This window comes from Anser anser (genome assembly GCF_964211835.1).
Source record: "Anser anser genome assembly, chromosome: 10".
NCBI classification, from domain to species: Eukaryota; Metazoa; Chordata; class Aves; order Anseriformes; family Anatidae; genus Anser; species Anser anser.
In genome coordinates, this window is record NC_139730.1 from 20700571 (window position 1) to 20719655 (window position 19085).

At 36.1% G+C, this 19085-nt stretch overlaps 1 protein-coding gene and 1 long non-coding RNA gene across 10 annotated transcripts in view; one reads left to right on the forward strand and one right to left on the reverse strand.

Annotated features, from left to right (window-relative positions):
• DMXL2 (Dmx like 2) overlaps positions 1–18963 on the reverse strand; it is a 55354-nt gene extending 36391 nt beyond the window's left edge. For 2 of the 7 annotated variants that reach the window (XM_083850073.1, XM_083850074.1), the window contains exons 1-10: positions 18606–18963; positions 10250–10375; positions 8416–8487; positions 7666–7744; positions 6866–7019; positions 5854–5920; positions 3860–4035; positions 2973–3156; positions 2164–2338; positions 1057–1293 (exon numbers count right to left, since the gene is read on the reverse strand). In XM_083850073.1, the coding sequence (XP_083706199.1) occupies positions 1057–1293; positions 2164–2338; positions 2973–3156; positions 3860–4035; positions 5854–5920; positions 6866–7019; positions 7666–7744; positions 8416–8487; positions 10250–10375; positions 18606–18692 (1357 nt within the window). In that variant the 5' untranslated portion in view covers positions 18693–18963. Of the gene's footprint in view, positions 1–648; positions 1031–1056; positions 1294–2163; positions 2339–2972; positions 3157–3859; positions 4036–5853; positions 5921–6865; positions 7020–7665; positions 7745–8415; positions 8488–10249; positions 10376–18605 lie in introns of those variants that run through there. The other 5 variants (XM_083850070.1, XM_083850072.1, XM_083850071.1 and 2 more) reach the window with 4 other exon arrangements.
• On the forward strand, positions 2989–15645 carry LOC310904869. Of its 3 annotated transcripts, none has more exons than XR_014588654.1 (4): positions 2989–3129; positions 5862–5949; positions 14157–14881; positions 15448–15645. It is a non-coding gene; the product is annotated as an uncharacterized lncRNA (long non-coding RNA). The 3 variants fall into 3 exon arrangements; XR_014588655.1 differs by having other exon boundaries at positions 14160–14881; XR_014588656.1 differs by having other exon boundaries at positions 14160–14264; positions 14749–15645.
• Positions 18964–19085: the final 122 nt, after the last annotated feature.

Here is a 19085-nt window from a genome sequence, read left to right on the forward strand (position 1 = left end):
GGCATTTGACTATTGACCCTAACTATGGAATACAAGTAATAATAAATACAACCATAAAAATTCAGACACTTAACATCAATTGTCTAAGATCATTTTGCTCAACTATACAAAAACAGGTATTTTATATGAATGCTGGCTCCAAATTAATGTCTTTTATTTATTTATTTGATTATTATGTAACATGGTATGTGACAAGTGATGAAGTAGTATGTATTGCATGTGCAGTAAGAATGATGACACGAGCAGGTCTTTGTCATAAATTGCATTGGTAACCTAGATTTTAAGAACCTAAACTTTATAAACGACTATAAATGTACATCAGTTTATTGTCTTTAATAGCTCTTACTGGTTTAAGTAGAAAGGCTTTTATTTTTACAAATTCTTAGATAATTCTTCATTCTTAACTTTGAGAAGACAAGGGAAGACATAAGTATTTCAAATTTTAAACAAACGGGATTTGTAATCTTTAATAAAATGGAAGGAATACATATACTGGCTAAGGTGATGCTCCTGAAGCAATGTTCAGTTCTTCTTATAGGGCATGTTTTTCATCTTTAATTTCAAAATATGTCTCTCTCTTCCTCATCCTTTGTGAACAGCTACAATTGGGATCATTGCGTGCTGCAAGGTTTAAGATGTAAAGCTTACCTCTACTGGAAAGAGTGCAGTTTCATTAAAATGGAGCTATGTCCAACCCTCCTTAAAGCTTGCCATCAATTCATGCCTCATTACTGTCCTGAGATTGTAAGGTGAATCAAGAGCAAGTCTTAGTCATAATTTCATAACTTTATGGAATAGCTCCAAAACGGAAATAAAGAACCAGAGCTACCTTTCTTTTTCAATGTGTTTATCATTACTGCATTCCAACAGAGAGTACAATCTTAAGTTTTTCATGCCACCAAATTATTACAGGAGCCAAAATTGCATCTATATCTATTTATTTTAGATTAGTAATATATTACTATTGTTTATAATGTGTTAAATAATTGCATTAATTATTGCACTACATAAATGTGTTTCAGAATAATTCTTGTGCTATAGATCAAGATTACTAACCATGATCTAATTTCATATGCAAACCTCTCTCTTTTTCTTCCATTTCTTCTTCCTCTTCAACCTCAACATCACCAAAATCTTGTTCTAGTTGTTGTTCAGAAAATTTTCTTAGATGCTGCATAAATACTTCAATGGATGATGTAAAATTAAATTCTTTATTATTCAACCAGTGAACAACAAAGCCTCCATTGCCTTCATCTATATTAAAAGCTGTTCCAGCCAAAACTGATGGGATATCTGTGGACAGTTGTAAACAAATCAAAAAGTTGTATCTTAAACCACGTATCTATTAAACACACACACATTTCTTGATTAAGACAATTAACTCACTTTTGGTAGAACAGACCTTGTGCCTGTATGTTTAGAAAAGGTAAGGTACAGATCAAGTTTCTACGTATGTTTTGAGTAAAAAAATGAAAAAGAAAAAAAAAAGGAAAGACATTTTAGCATCAAGAAATAAAGTAAAATGATTCAAATGAGACTGGTAACTGAGATTCAACGGGTCTAATTGCTCAGTTTTCTAAGTCGCAGTGTTGTCATATCATTTACTGATTTTACACACAGGATTGTTTTTCAATCTCTTCTTTAAAATATTCTAAATTATTCTACAAAAAGCAGCTGTTTTCCTGCTAATAAAATCTGGTACAGCTTTTTTTTTTTCCCATTCACTTTATATTATGTAGGATGCAAGTAATCCATTCATCATATACTGTTTTCTCCCCAAATCAAGCATGAAGCAGACTTGAAACTAAGGTAGTGAAATTTCTTTTGCTTTCTGATGTGCAAAAATGAAATTATGGCTTTTAAAAATGCTGAAAGTCTTGGGCAACTGGCTATAGGTGACCCTGCTTAAGCAGGGGCATTGCACAAGATGACCTCCTTCAAAATACAACCAGTCTGACAGTCTGTGATTTCTGGAAAAAAAAAAAATCAGCTTGTCTTACAAAACTCTAAGCCAAATGACAGAATTGTGAAATAGCACTCTTCCTACAAATCCCTTCTATTCAATTAGGCAAAGCAAAGAACATGCACCTCAGCCCCCTTTATTTATTTTTTCCTTTTTGTGAAAATATATTATTAACAGTTTAATAAATAGTTCTATTTCACCTGTATTAGGGTTGATGCTTGCTGCTATATGGAAGTGACCAAGTGCATTTGCATGGTGTGAAATGTGACGCTGAACTTCATGAGTACCCTGTTGGTCTGGTAATACATCTGTGTGGGTAACAAGAACGGAAGATCTCCTTTGTCCTTTTCTCATATTTTTCAAATGGTGAATTGTCTGGTATAATTAGAAAAAATAATTTAAGAAATACTAAAAAAAAAAAAAAGAAAAGATATAAATGCATAGTTATGTAATTACTGTTTGTTCAGTTTTGTTTTTACATTGACATGTTTTCTTTTCCTGTAAATTTAATATACTTCACATGACCGCCACTGAAACTCATAGCCCTATAATATCACCTTTTGGAAATGTAATTATCAAATCAGATAACTAAAGTACTACAAGAGTTTATTTACTGCTTTTACTGTTATAACTACAGACTTTCAGACCCATTCAGAATGAAACCATCTTAATATTCCATATTAAACACCATCTCTTCCCAACACTATCAGTTAGCTATGGAAAATTTAGTCTCTTCCCAATGCTAATAATTAGCTACAGAAAAAGTAGTCATTTTAAAAACGTGGAGCCTGGGTGCAAAATTAGATGTCTCTGACTTCTTCAGTGATTAATAATAAACTTAACTCACATAAAATAATTCAGACTATTCTGTTATGCTTATAAGAACTACATATTAGACATAGTTCTAATATGTAATATATAGATATTAGAATTCTACATACTTTAATTTTTCTAGTAAATGTTTACAAGTTTTAACAATCCTGAAATAAAAAATTGACAAGTATTGTACCTCTAGTGCATGCTGTATTTTGTCTTTTTGCTTTCCAGATTGAGAAATGGTGCTGCTAATGCTGGAAGTGCTAGTTTCACAGATCTGCTCACCCAGAAGAGTATCTTCTGGTAACAGCGTCTCTGCCCACAGCCGACAGATGCCGTCAAGACATGACGTGAGTAACACATTACAGACTAAACCCCTAAAGATAGACATATCAAGGAATTATCCAATACAGTTAAAATATGGACACAGCAAAAATCAGTGGAATATACAGGTATTTAGCAGTTATAATTATTTCATCCAAATTTCTGTGCTAACTAAACGTTTTATATGAGTAGTGATTTTTAGTATGCTGATAGATAAACTCATAAATTATTAGCAAAAATGCATGTGAACATAGAATGGTTATTATTTGCTAAATCCAACAGTTACCATAAAACTGTGGACATGAAACTCCCTAAATTATCTGGTTTGCCGGATTATGTGAAGAATACATACAATTTTACTCAATCCTGAAAAGTGAAATCAGCTAATTAAAAAACAGTATATACAACAAAGCTTCTAAGTGCTAATTGTTTAAGCAAATATTCTATTTCCAATGCCACAATACTATTTGATAAAGACAAAGCCTTATGCTTTCTGGCATAACCTGAGAAGGCACTAAAGTTAAGACCATATTTTAAAATAAGTCTCTCCTATTAAAGTGACTATCACTGTTGTACTAGGTAATCCAGAAGCATATGTGAAGATACTCATACGTTTTATTTCTTGAAAGTATAAGCAGAGAAATTGAGCCATGTTCTTGTAGCCAAATTTTAAGCAGTGTGTTAAAAAAAAAGTTCAAATATTTATTTATTTGTTTGTTTGTTTATTTGTTTATTTTTAAATAAATTCTTTCAAACCTGGGCATGTACTTGCTAATGTTACGCCATGAAAATCCCGTCACTGCTCGAGGATGAGCTAAATAGACAAATGAGAAGTGGACAACCCCTGAGCATTTCTTTTCTTCATTCTGTTGGGGCAGAAGAGATGACTTCCAACCACTCATAGGATACCAAACCTTTAAGAGGCAGTCATCCTAGGTAAAGCAGCAAAATAACATGGGATTAGATAGCTAGAAGTGAAAATGTAACAAAAATAAAATGCTAAATGATAAGGAAACTGCTGTTCCAGTATCTTTAATAAATACTCAATCTATTGCACAGAACTATTTACAGTTTCCCAGACAACTCATTCCTGAGACCATGTATTTCATTGATGGTCATCCTGGAATGAGTTGGAGGACCAAAGAAATACTCTGCTGGCAACACATCAGTCCCAGAAGTAATTTTTCTTGCAGTCTATTTGGCTCCCTACTTTCCTCTTGGTTGTCTATGCATTTTCTGCATACCACATACGCATGCTTAAATCCCACATCCTTTCCTCTGTAAAGACAGAACCCAGAAACGGGCTGCCACTCACAGGACAGTATTAAACTCATTACCAATCAGTTTCTCCCTTAGGAAAATTTGTTCTGTAAGTCATTGATGGTTCCCATGCACAGGAAACCTGACTTTCACAGAAAGCACTATATCTACTGAGCATAGGCACATAGTTGAGCAGTAACTGTATGATACAACCTTCCTCTCCACTAGCACAATCTATGCTACCTTTCTGGTTTGAATTGTTGGGCACCACTGATGTAATTAACTGAAAGAAAAGTGAAATGTTGATACAGCAATACAACAAATACTGATAAATGAGACAGGAATACATCTACACTGATGTGGGCTAAGGGCAACATTACTAGTACGCCCAAAATACATTGTATACAGCTGCACGCCACATCCCTGGATTTCAGGACTGGCTGCTGGAGTGCAGATACAGAATAAAGTAAATAAATGAATTAATTATCTCTGAGAGATCTTTTATTTGTTATTTCCTGACAAGCACCTAAAAATACAGTATCTAACCACAGATTCTGCAAGAAAAGTTTGACAGACAGCCCTGTTAAGAATTATGATTAAAGCTTATATAGGAATTAAGATAGAGCTGTCCTACAAATAGGAAATAACTACTGGAACCAACTGCCTCACACACTTAGTCAAATTCTTATATATATATATGGGAATATACATATATACATGTATATATGTGTATATATATATACATATATACACATATGAATATATGTATATTCATGGGAAGCAGAAATATGAAACAAAGCAAATGTTTTGATAATTTTATAATCACAGTGATTCCAAATGTAGTATTTTAAAGGTGGTGTTACTATGTTTATAGTCATAAAACAACAGAGCTCATGATTCAGTTGTCCTCTTTAGTAAGTGTAAGAAAATAAAGCTTACTAAAATTCATCTCATCATTTGACCAACATTAAGCACAAGCAATAAATGCTTAACTATCCCAACTCAAAAACCAAAGGAAATCACTCAAATGAGAGAGTAAAATTAAAGAGAATTATTAATTGAAAACTTAGCTTGACTAGCAATTTGACAAAAAATATGAAAAATTGAAATAGAAGTTAGGAACTGATAACTGAACCCAGACTTCACTGTAAATAGAAAAATCCCTTCTAATTTATCCACTGATATTACACCAGTTTAAATGTTTATGTTTCATATCATAATGATCCAATGATACGTCTGTATGACTGTCAATTTATTTCCAGGTCAATTCTGAAATAGTCAGTAACAGTACATAGCTAAATCCAAATTCTTGTTGCTGAAGTTCAAGGAATTATGTGAAAATTATGTATTATATAGGAGATGATAATTTAACTTAGCTCAGACTATAATGTGTTTATATGGTATAGGACCATTCTAAATCACTTATTTACTTTTGACAAAGAAATGCATACATCTCAAGCACTTATTTATTTTGTTGTTGTTGTTCTTACCTTCCCAGCTGTTGCAAAGTATTCACCATCAGGAGACCATGCCATCAAATGTACCGATACTGCAGTCCTAAAGACACAAGAGTAAAGTTTTAAACTGTAAGTGAAGTCTTTTATTCCATGTTTTTATTCCACGTATATTCAGTTGATTCAGTATTACTGTGCATTATCTATATGAAATATATTCAAATTTATAGCTGTCACTTTAAACATACTTTAGAAATGGCAGAAGCATAAGAGTATTTGCTTCAATGAAACAAGGTATTTACTATTCTCACACAGCTTTCTCTACAGAACACCAGTACATTAAAATTAATTAAGTATGGCAAGCCCTGGCTAGATCTAATGAGATCACAGAAGTGAATATTGTTCTACTTGCTTTTCTATTCCCAGTGAAACCAAGACTTAGGAATAAAGGAAAGTGAAGATCTTTTAGATAATTTGCGATGCTATTTCACAGTGACTAAAATGTATGGGTCAGCTGAAAGAGGCAAGCAGCCTACACAGTGCTTTATAGGCATAAAATCTAAAATGTTTTCAAAAGTCAGACAAAACTTAGGTGTATGGGTAGCTGCTTTCCAAGTCTGTATATCTATAGAAATGGCTGATCACGAAACACTTCCGTAACATGGATCTCAAATATAACTGGGAAGAAAGAGTGTTTCAAGACTCTTCCTAAGTTTCAGAAAACAGCTCTCATCTTGAACAGCATAGCAAGTCTGCCTGCTATTGCTCCTCTGTTTGGTCTCATCCAGTATCTCAGCACTACTTTCAAAGCTGAGAAGAGAGGGACAATTTATACATATTGCCAGTGATACAGTTAAGCCTTTGACAAGGTTATCTGATGACTTAGTCACATGAAAAATATTTTTACTTTGAGTAACTTACATTGTTTGAATTTTATGGTATTTTAAACCTATTTAAAAGCAAATTTCACAATATAGTTTTCTAGAGAAAGATAGAGATGATATGAGTTGGCATTGCATTCTGTCTTAAAATGAGTTATCTCACTCACTTGCACCGCCAGACACACTTCCAATCATTTAGAACGGGGAGAACTTTATCATCTTTCATCTGATTGTCAGGATCATCTTCATCTTCTTCTAGAATGTCACTAGATGGTGGGGCCCACAATTGCAAATAGTCAGTTGCTGTCAGTAGCCTGTTACCTGAAAGTGAACAACATCAAAGCTGGGAAACCAAGATGATGCATTCATATTGAATTCTTACACCTGTCATCACATTTTGATGAGGATTATTAAAACCAAGTTGAAAACTCAACTTTACGAAGTCATTTTAAATATGATAGAGTATTCAATCATATTATACAGCTGTTTTTATCAAAACGTTTTAAATTTATAATGTTTTTTAAGAAAGAATATCAGTTTGTTTTGATGTTTTTAAATGACTTAAATTGATAGATCATATTTTACAATGACTGTTGAAGATGCTAAACAGTCGTTAACATCTCAAATACTACATACTGTTAGGCATTTTATCAATTTCTCTCTCTTGGTACACTGCTGACTTTAATTGTGCTAAAATCCTATTTAAATGATTATTAGTGGTGATTTAAGCCAGTTAGCAACTTAACACCATGATTCCCAAACTAAGATCTTGCACAAAACACTCAAATACTTGGTATAGCATCTTCACAAATGCTAATTGCAGCACCGCATTTTATGTAAGGTTGCCTGAGAATGGACCATCTAAAATGTCTGTATTCACGCTCCCATTTCATTTCAATAAAAATAATTTGTGTTCAAGTTCTCTAACTACAAATGTTGAACAAATGCATCAGAAGTTCCACATTACCTTGAGGATCCCATGCTAGGTTGTAAGTCATAGAACTGAGGAAAAATTGCCCCGTTTTAAGCCACTGACACTTTAGCTGCTGTAGTTTAAAAAAATTAAAGAATTAATTTTCACATCAACAGCAAAATACAAAGGCATTTGTATTTATTTCTTTCTCTAGAAAATTACTGTTTAGCCTGTTACATACAAATTCAGGACCCAGCGACAGATTGTGGAATCTAGTTTTAATAATTTCTTCAGTTGTTTTATAAAAATTATGTGCATCACAGACTGCTGTGTGAACCTGACCTGGACCTGTCACATATACAAATGTATCTGTAGATTACTGTAAACCAGGCATACATTTACAACAATATAAGGAATGGCACTATAGATGGAAGAAAGGTTGTGAAACACACTTGAGAGCACATTTAAGACTTGAGCATTCAGTCATGACCATGTTGTTAACACTAGCTTGGAAACACATATACACAAACAAGTCATATTTCTGTACTCCAGGTCTGATTTAAATCCAATTTAAAGAAATACCAGCTCACCACCATGTCACTCTAGCATGAGATGTTGGGAACTTGGGAAAAGTGCAATGCCCAGTTCGCTTTATACAGTGGATGATCCTGACCATCCAATTTTATTATGGATGGTGGAAAATGTTTATTGACTAGTCTTTTTTGTGCCAATTCAATAATAACTGGCAGACATACTTTTTTCTGAGAACCTAAACTGAATTACAGTCATGAAATACATACTTACACAATTTCTTTTATGGTTATTTATACCAAGTGGTTCAAAAATGCAAACAGCATTTCCATATGATGCTGCAATCTGGAAAAAATTGAAGAGTAAGGTTATGAGATAAGTCTAGCTGCTCTTTAGTATTTCAAAATAGCTAACGAATTTCCAGTACAAATTCTATGTGCAATCAAACAAGAAAAGTGAAATTAATATATATGTAATTCATTGTGTTATACAAATACCTTCTAAAGGAAGCTGAGAAATGCATACCTTTGAATGAGCCCATCTTTAAGATCTTAACTTCAGCAGAGAATACATCTTGTTCAGTGGGATGCACATTGTCCATCAGATCTAATACATACTTCTAAGGCAACTACCATTGATGCATAAGAGAAAGCTGATACTTTCACTACTTCTGCTCTTGTTCTCTCTACAACTAACTAATGAATGAATTATTAGTGTCTGGGTCTCAGTGTGATCCCATGTTCCATTTTGTACCTCTAAATAGTAATTACTAAAAAATGGGAGGAAATTTGATTCTATTTGAATAGCTAAATATATTGTCAGGTGAGACAAACAGTAAATGGAAAAAATGAAGTACTTGTACCACCCCCTAATTGCTTTCATCTAGTTCTTTCACAGAAACCTCCATTTACACAATGATCTTTATTAGGAATTTAATCTGGTTGTGCTCCTAATATTCAAATGCTTATAAGTACTTTCGACTATCTTGTAAATTGTGTCTTCTTGCATAAAAGATTTTTAAAAGAACAACTGTTTAAGTTTCTCTCATTTAGGATTTGGTGTCTTCAATACAGAAATGATACAAAAGTTTCACTACAGTTCTTATGAAATCTTACTTCCTCTTCATATGGGGGAAGGAAAAAAAAAGGTTGCAACAACACACTCCCCCCCCAAAAACTGACCATGAGTTCAGTCTTGTATGCAGAAGCACCCGGGGTTCATGGTGATCTTGCAGGGGTCCCCCGTGCAGATGGAATACTCTCTTCCAGTCCCACCGGGACTGCTTGGCTGTACTGTAGGGGCCTTGCCAGCTAAACTTGCCTGAATTCTAACTGGGGCTTTCTCAATACTAAAACCAATTTGTTTACAAGCTAACAGTGGTAGGCAGGGACAACTGATAGCAAAATTTGCTCAGTGCTCTGCAATACCTCATAGAAAGTTGTTTTCTTGTTCTCTGCAATCTAGACTGTCTGTTTAGCATTGTTTGGGGATTAAAAATAAAGCCATGCATTGTTTGGGGATTAAAAGTAAAGCCGAGCAGCTAGTCAAGGGCCACACAGTTGCGAAAGCTCACGCTGTAGCACTTTGAAACACATTATACATGCCTAGGCTTTTCTGAAAAATAAAGAACTTCTAATTCATTACTTTGCAGGAAGCACGAATACACACACACAAATGTGTGTATGTATGCATGAATGACTTATTCTTGTTGTCATCAGGTATATGCAAGCATACAACAATGGCATTCACAAAGCAAGAATTTTAACATCATTGCTATACAGTAACTAATACATATTCCTACATTTTGCGAGGCTTGCCATTGTACATCCTGGAAATGTATAAAATCCATTTTTAAAAGATGCTTCCTGCTTTCTGCCCACACCCCAACCCAAAACTTACAAAAATAAATTATTATTATACTAAAACAATCCTCTGAATAACATAAGAAGCGTTCCTCGGAAAGTTACAGATCAGTAAAAATATTTGTCATGAAATTAACTCAGTAATAGCATTAACATATTATGTTATGAACATATTTCATTTAGAGTATTCATTTTTTCCTTCTTTAAGTTTATAAAAAAAACCAACAAACAATTAAAATCCTTACCCTGCCTTGTTGTTGGGAGCACTCCACACAACTGACTTGGATGTTTCCATGTTTAGCACCAGGAATAATTTGTACACATTCGAAGTCATTTGCCAGAATAACAATGTCACAACCAGAACCATATGCCTGAAATAATTTTTAAAAGAAATAAATTTTAAAAGAAATACAAGTTTATTAAAAACAAACAAACAAAAAACAACAAAAGCACTAACAAACAACTAAATCATTATTAGAATTATTATGGTTTAAAAAAAAATATGTGAAAATCTCCATTTACACAAATAATGAACTTTATGTTATTACTATGTAGAGAGTTTATTCCTCATCATCTTGGTAACACCAGCAGGACAAGCAACAAGCAAAAAGCGACTTTCAAGGGTTACTCTTCAAAGTCTTTCAGATTAGGAAAGGTTCTTTCAGGAGGGAAAAGAAATTCTACCAGATGATGCTAACACCTTAAGAAACTTAAAGCTGTGGAAGGGTATGTCCCTCTATGCACAGATATGAACATACTGAGGTTTGATCAGTTTATGGACTAAGTGTGCAATGAAATAATGAATACTGTCATCTTGCCTTGGAATCGTATGTTTTTACATTTATTGGACAGTGGAGTGTAACAACCATTGAAAAATAATGCCAACTCTCAGATGTCGACAGTATTATATTAAAAATGTTTATTCTACTTTCAAGGGAAAAAAAATCTTCATGATTATAATTTTGTTTTCTCTTCAGCATCATAGGAAATGAAGAAAAATTCTGTTTGTCTGCAGTTACCCCATTTCTACTTTACACAACCATTTAGACTTTCTTTTTAAAAACGAAAGTAGAGCCTAAAGATATTTCTGCTATATAACGCTGCTGCTCCTTAATATCAGTGAAAACATATTTAATACAGGAACAATTGTACTCTTCCTGCATAACAAACTTACAAGGGTTGGTTTCCATTTTTATGGAACCAATTTTTATGTTATCAAGTTCCAAGGGCATGAGCAATATGAACCCATTTCAAAACAAAGTAGCAAAGGAGACCTTAAATCTTCAATGGCAAAAAGAAATAGTACGAAATACTTACTACAGAACTTAAGCTCTGTGCGTACTTTCACTTTTTGTTGTTGTTGTTGTTATTGTGTATTTTTCTAAAGTTTTTGAAGTTTTGTCCCCTGCACTCGTTATTGAATTTGCATAAAAATTCCTTAAATATGCCCCCCCTTTAAAAAGAGTATCAAAGAGAAGTTTTTCCACAAGAATCCAATTTCTGCACTTTCGAGTTTTAAAAAAATGTGTTATAATAATAGATGTCTTGGGTATATTGTATTTCATTGTACGTTACAAACTACAGTCTCAATAATTTGTTTAAGAATAGGTTATAGTACAATGATAGTTTGCAGCATTTTTTTTTTGGCAGGATAAGTACGTATGTCTGCCAACCTTTCACCTGTCCAAATGCACTAGAGTATTGTAAACCCCTTAATCACTCCAGATGCTCTGTTGCACTGAACTCTCACATTCAAGCATAGAAATCCCTTCCTTTCATCAATATACTAACAAGCTGTTTCAGAGTGAGAAATTATAGTAACATGTCTGTTTCCTTAAAGTTTTCCACTGATTCCAATACAGAAGGCAGAAATTTTACAACAGCTGAATAAAGCAGCGATCCTCCTGAAAGGAGAATCAAATGAGAAAATCTGAAGAAAAATGCTGAATTTAGTGAAAGTTTAGCCACTGCTAAAACCAAAAAGGGAACTGCAGTATAAGCAGAAAAGCAGATATTCAGACTGAAGAAATTAACATGAGGTAGATTACCAACTTTTATCTAATATGCAGACCTATAAGCTGTTTCTTGTGCTAACATTTCCCCAAACATTGTGTTGCCTGGCATATACAAAGCTTTAGCTTTTAATAATTTTTTCAGTCACAACTGTGAAAATAAATCTCATACAGCTGCCAAACAGTTGGGCCTGTTACAGAATCATAATGCGTGACTGTTAAAACTTCTGGAATTCTGGATCTTTGTTTCTAAGTGCAAGGGTTGTGGAATTTCAGCTGAGAATATTATGTCTCCCAACTTGAGAACTGGCAAAAAATACACAAAGAAAAATATCAAGACTTCAGAAAGACTGTGACAAAATGTTTTGCTATTAGTTTCCCGAAGCCCAGAAAATCATTGTGTTTCTATAAATAACCTTCTTGTTACCAAAATATTTAAAGTAACGGGTCTTGCATGTCCTTGTAAAGAAACTTTTAAAGAAAAACAATTATTCCAGTTTCTCTTTTTTTTTTAATGCATTGCAATTTGTTGCTCCAGATGTCTACTAGCACAGTCGTTAACTGAGAACATGTTTACAGATTTTACAATCTGAAGAAAGTTAGGTTCAATAGTTACATACATTTTGCTTGCGAACACCTATTTTTGTGAGCATTATCATCACTGGTCAACATGCAAGCTTTTGATGTGGTCCCATATGATGTGGCCCAGTTGCTAAGTGCCTATCTGAACATGAAATGAAGATACTAATTTTACAAGTAGCTGCAGCAATGAAATATTCAAAGTAGCTATGCAATTGTACATAAAAATGAAAACTAGGTATTAAATGTAGACAGTCTGAAAGACTTCTGAGGCCATCTCATGAAAATAAAGTGACACAGTGTTGTCTTTATGTGTCCTCAAAGTCTACAATCACTCTGGGAAGCTCTGAGGAACTGTCAGTGGAGTATGAGTATACTGCAAGCACGAGAGTGGAGGAAAAAAAACAAACTGCTAAAAGGTGGTTAGAGGGACATTATCTGTGTAAGAGAATATCCTGGCTCCTTCATGACTAGGCTGTGTAATTGTTTGACCCTGTCTGGGAGGTAACAAATAATTATTAAAATTGAATACGATTTTTTCCAGAAAGTGGGAGACAAAAAGACTTGAGATACTGAAATAAGTTTCAGCACTGAACAGAAAATCTTTTTGCCTTACCGTTCTCCAACTTTTTATATTGAATTTTACTGCAAAACCAACTCCACTGGTGGTGTGAAATGCTGGTCAGTCCAGCAAACATTCACAGGTAGGAAGGGAGATGGAGACCAGGATACAAATGCCCACAGGTAGACAAGAAAATAGAACCAACTCCTGCAGTTCCAATAATTTATTCAGAGTTCAATATTCACAAGCAGTTGAATCTCCTACTACTTTTCTCAAAGGGCGAGCAATTAAAACAGCAAAGAATCGAAAGATTCAAATTCAGTTTTTATTTCAACAGTCTGCCTCATAACTACTGATACAAACCTGCTAAAAAGATGTGATTTAAAATGTTGCTCAATACAGTTAAAAAAATGCACTGATCCACTTAAAATAAGGTCTTAAACTTCTCAGATAATCCCTTGTTTCACTGTCGGTATTGATAACTTGACTTGCAAATTTCAATTTCAATTAAACATGATTTATCACTAGTTTCAGTCCTGTTAGGAGGAGTTAGGGACATGTGCCTCAGAATTGATATGGGGAAGGGTGCTTAATTTTCTTAAACATGCATGCATATGTGTGTCTAGTTTGATAATGCATGAACCAGAAAAGACTTAATAGCCTTGTTCGGTTGTTTACTTTGTTAAGTAAGAGAACTCAATATCTCGCTTCTTCCAATGTTTTAGTTTCTCCTCCTCTGTCCCCTATGTACCCCTTCTTATTATAGCAGCAAATGAACATTTTTCTGGCTAATTATGCTATTTAGCATGTTTTTATGAAGTTAACTGAAAAGGTTAACTTCAAATTAACTATTTAAAGGTTAACTTTAAATAAAAGGGTGTTTTACAGTAGAAGTTTTATTTTTTAAAGAATCATCAAAATGCAGAGATCTCTAAGTGAAATCTTACCACTGTCACTCTTATCTTTCCTTCTCTTTGCCTGTGCCTGGCACTGCACCAGCAGCTGACAGCACACCTGATGTCCTGTGCCAACAGAGGGGATTTAGTTCTTTAGAGGCCTCAGTTGGAACACATTCCCAACAGGTATCAGCAGCTCCAGGGTCTTTGAGTAAGTGCTGTCTCTTGGTTTTGGGGTCATTTTCTTAGTGTAGATATTTATTCTGAGAATGGCTCTTGTTTCTTGAAACTATGTAAAGGTATATTTACTTTAAAATTTAAGTTTATTTAAGAAATACATCATATTGCCACTTTTGAGAAAAGGCACGCCCTCATTTTAAAATAACCATTCACTTTCTCGCATATATAGTCTCCAAGTCTTTCAAAACAGCAGGGGTTAATATACTTTCCAGTACTGAAAGGTATTTCCACATACCACCATATATGTCTAAATACAAGTTTCCCATTTGATTACTTTTATGAAGCTTTTCTAATATACTCAATATATTAGCACATTTACACTAGAACAGAATGTATTTCAAGTTCTTTTTAATTTGTCCTTTCATTTCTTGAGCTGGTAACACAGTAGAAGTACCCTACACTGACAAAGAATAGGGAAGTGCCATAATATTTAACATCAGTAGTTCTTTCTAAAGGATTCAGCTGACTACATCTTCAGGGAGATCATTCATGGCAGCACAGACCTCTCCTGCCAGAAGAAGAGTGGCTCCCATATTTGTGGCAACAGAGTGATGATCTGCACAGCCTGATAAATGGAATGGAAAACTGGTAAGCCATATAAAAAGTAAAGGTAGAGAATAAGATGCTAAGATACTGTAATGTGTGAGAGCAGTGCAGAGGCCTCAGACAAACGGAGTTCTAAGCAGTCATTGAATAAAACAAGCGCAGTAAAACCACCCACATGGAATTCTTGCCAACCTCCATTTCTAATGTCACTGATAACTTTAAAGAGAAAATTAAATGGAGTTGCAAAACTGCCAGAATGCAAGGATGACTTGCAAGATTCACAAGCAACTAATAAGCTATAGTTTGCCAATGTCTGCTCTAACTGTCAAGATCTGGGACCACTGTGAACAATGTGAACAATGACAAAGCTCTAATTGAATGCAGGAGCACCAGGCTTTGCCTCTGAAAAAGCAGGACATTGTGTATCCTACTGTAACAGTTCATGCTATATCCTCGATTTTCAGATACTAAGAAAGAGGCAGGTGCATCTTCATCCTTCACATCTGTGTTTTCCTATTTGGTTCTCTGACTGTAACGATGTTTTATAAATATGTAATATTTATTTTATATTTATCTTTGTATATAAAATGATTCTCTTCTTTCTATAGCCTGCAAATCTCTACAAATTTGATGTGAGTGAAATAGACCAGAAGTTCTCAAGCTCTAATGTTTACTATTACGGGTACAGAGGCATTTCAAGATGGCAAATGATGTCAAAGAAATAAAATCAGAATCAGCCAACAGTGGTATTAAAAAAAAAAAAAGTTCACCTTTATTAAAACCTAAATTAAAGCCTGTATTGGCATTGTGAGATAATCTAAAAGTTCAGGTATTCCTCCTGTATAACAACACTTTTTTTAAAGTTGCGGCTATAGATAGTAAACAGGTAAGACTAAGAAATTCCTATTCCTTCCTATTAGCAATGAAGACACCTGGATTCTGAAACATTTTCTAACAGCTATCAACAGACAGAACATTTACAATCCCCCTTCTCTCTCCCAAATACCAGTAGAATTACAAATGGTCAATGCAAACTGGCAAAATAAGTCCAAAAAGCCCACCGCTAGCATGTGCCTGTAGAGTAGGCTTTCCTAAACTGACATTGAGACAGATTTGTGATTAAATGCTTTACAATGTTTACACACAGAGTTTCACAGAAAAAAATATAGTAAGGATTCAGATGTTAAGAGTCTTCATTCACATAAACATGACGCAGTGGAGAACATACAGATTATATGTAATAAATAACAGTGGGGTTTGCAAATGAAACTTTTTCAGGAAGGATGAAGTAGAGGAGAAATGCACAGCAGAGCAGAAAACCTATTCTCAGTTATTGTGGAAGAACATTTTGCTTTTTTCATTGCCAAAGTTTACATATGTGTGAGAAACCCCACCTGCAACTGTTTCTGAAATTCATTGGAACAGGCTGTCCAAAGAGGCTGTGGAGTCTCCTTCTTTCAAAATTCACCTGGATGCGATCCTGTGTAACATGGTGACGCTGCTTGAGTGTGGTGTTAAACTCGATAATCTCTGGAGGTCCCTTCCAACCTCAGCCATTCTGTGATTACACACAGTTCCAGGCCAAGTGTCAGTGCTGGCATGGAAGATGCCAAGAAGCTTTTTCAAAAACTAAAAAACTAAATTAAAAACTTTTCAACTCCATCAGAAAAGTGCTTATGTACAGGTACCTAGACTGACCTTAGAAACAGCTATCTTCTGTTCAAAGTTTCTGAAAAAAAACAGCCTTGGGTTTGGACAAAGGGCAGAAGTCATACAAACAGATTAAGCACAGCTCATCTTCTTTGTAAGAAACCACCTTATTCCAGGTCACGGGAAGTCAGACTGGTAACATACACAGCATCCAGAGTTAGGGTCAGTGACTGAAGTTGGGTCAGCTAAAAAAGGCTGCTTAATGACAAAAGCTACGTAAAATCAAACATGGCTTGAAAAATGTAGATAGTTTACAAGCTTTAAAAATACATTAGTTGCCAATTAGACTACAAGGTTCAAATATTGTGTGCTTTTTCTCTTTAGCCAGGGTGTGTACTTTGTAAGGCCCATTTATATAAATATCTTCTGATTGTCTAACTTTTGTGAATTCCTTTGTGGACACGCGGTTAACAATATTTGCTGAAATGAGAATGGGAAGCCCAGCTCAACAGCAAGTCAAATAGTGCACTGAAGCATCACCAGAAGCGACAAAAACAGAACTTCTGTCATTTAGTAATAAAACAAACAAACAAACAAAAAAAACCTGTCAGATCCTAGCTCTTATTTCTTTGGACTTGTTTCACTCCCTGGAGTCACTAATACTAGCATTTTAGCACATAAAAAAAAAAAAAAAAGAATGGCAAACATTTCTTTTCCCTTTGTCATTCTCAGAATAACTAGATGCCATTCAGCAAAGCTTTAAAACAGTATAGTTTTTACGCAGAACATATCATCTGAGCTCTGGCTACACTAACCTGGAAGTTAAAAGCCTACCACAAATACAGAGAAAAGAGAAAAAGGGAAGAGGAAAGCTACAGCTGTAGAATTCCAGGAAATACATTTATTAAGTCATCCCCATCCCGTTAGCTACTTCTTAAATATGTTATAAAAAAAAATGGACACAGCAGACAGAGAAAACAGTGACTGTAGTCTTGGAAAAGTCTTACTTAAACTATAATATATGTCAATATTAATTTTTGATGTTATCAAAACTGTTATGAGAAATAGCAAAAAGTTGTCTTTTACAGTAGCAGTTTACTGACTTTTCAAATTGTTACAGGAAAAGCAACACATTAGAATGCGAACGCGAGTGTGTTACTTATATAAATATCAGAAGTAAGAGGTTCCTTTAACGTCAGTATGGCTGCATAGCAGCAGAACAAGGAAAGAAAGAAAAAGATGGCACATTTTACTTCTTATGAATTTCAAGCATTCATTACTGAAATTAGACGTGTGATAATCTAAAGTAACCTTTAAATGTTTGACAAGTCTGATGGTGGTTGTCTTAGACCAAAAATGATGCCCTATATCATTTAATTTGGAATTTGTTTGTGTCTTGGCTAATATCTTGTAGATGTTAACACGAAGTCTAATAAGACAATTTATTCACAAATAATAACATACTGAATAGATTTTAGTGTGCTAAGCGCTGCAGAAGGTGATCACTCGTTAAAATCAGACAGGCACATCAGAAACTAAGGAAGTCAAAATCGACACGGGAATTGACAAGAAATAGCCCGTGGATGATAAGCAGATTTATTACGTAAATTCACAGACCCCTGAAATTTACCGAAGGTGTCTCTTTTCATCTACTTTTACAGGAGCATCTGCCAAAGAAATTTGTATTTTTTTAACCACAGTAACTGAAGCCAACCGCCCATGGATAGCGGATAGGCCTCTTCAGATGCCTGGTGCAACAGAGTATTTTCTCCCTGCAGAAAGACACCATTCGTGTTCAGAAAAAGAGGAAAACACAAAAACAAAACAAAAAAAAAAAAAAAAGAGGCAAGGAAGCGACCCCCCCAGGCTGAGGCCACCCAGCTCGGGGCTTTCCCCCAGCCCAGGGCACAGGGCCCCCGGCCCTCGGAGCGCCGCGGGGGCACCGCAGCCCGCCCGGCCCCTCCCGACGGCCACGGCGGGGCCGGCCCTGCCCGCCGGGGGGCTGCGGGGCCGGGAGAGCTCCGGTGCTCCCCGGCAGCGCCCCCGCGGCCGCCTGTACCCCCACAACCCCTCCGCTTTCTCCCCCCTCTCAGCGATCCCCCCCCTCCGCCGTTACCGTGAAGGGGACGTCCTCGACGCTGCCCACCGAGTAGCAGTTGTCCCCGGGGTTGACAGCGCCGGTGAGCACCTGGTGGAGGTGCATGTCGGCCTCCTCCCCCCCCACACACACCCCTGCTCGCCCGGGGACAGGAGCGCCGCGTCCGCCACCTCCTCCGAGCACCGAGCGAGCGAGACCCGGATGGCTCCGCGCTCCCGCCCGCCGCACGGGCACGGGCACGAGCACTACCCGCCGCGGGGACGCGCACGAGGGAGGGAGGAAGGCAAAGGGGAGAGGTGGGGAGGTGGCGGCGCAGGCGCCGGGCAGCGCCCGAGTCAGGTGAGGCGCGAGCAGCGGCTGCTGGGGAGGGAGGCTGTGCGCGTGCCCGGCCATTAGGCGGGCGATGGGTGGATGGGGGGGGGCGGGAGCCGAGCTGTGAGGAGCTCGCGCGAGCTGCGGAGCCCCGCGTGCGGGACGCCTGAGGAGAGCTGAGGGGGG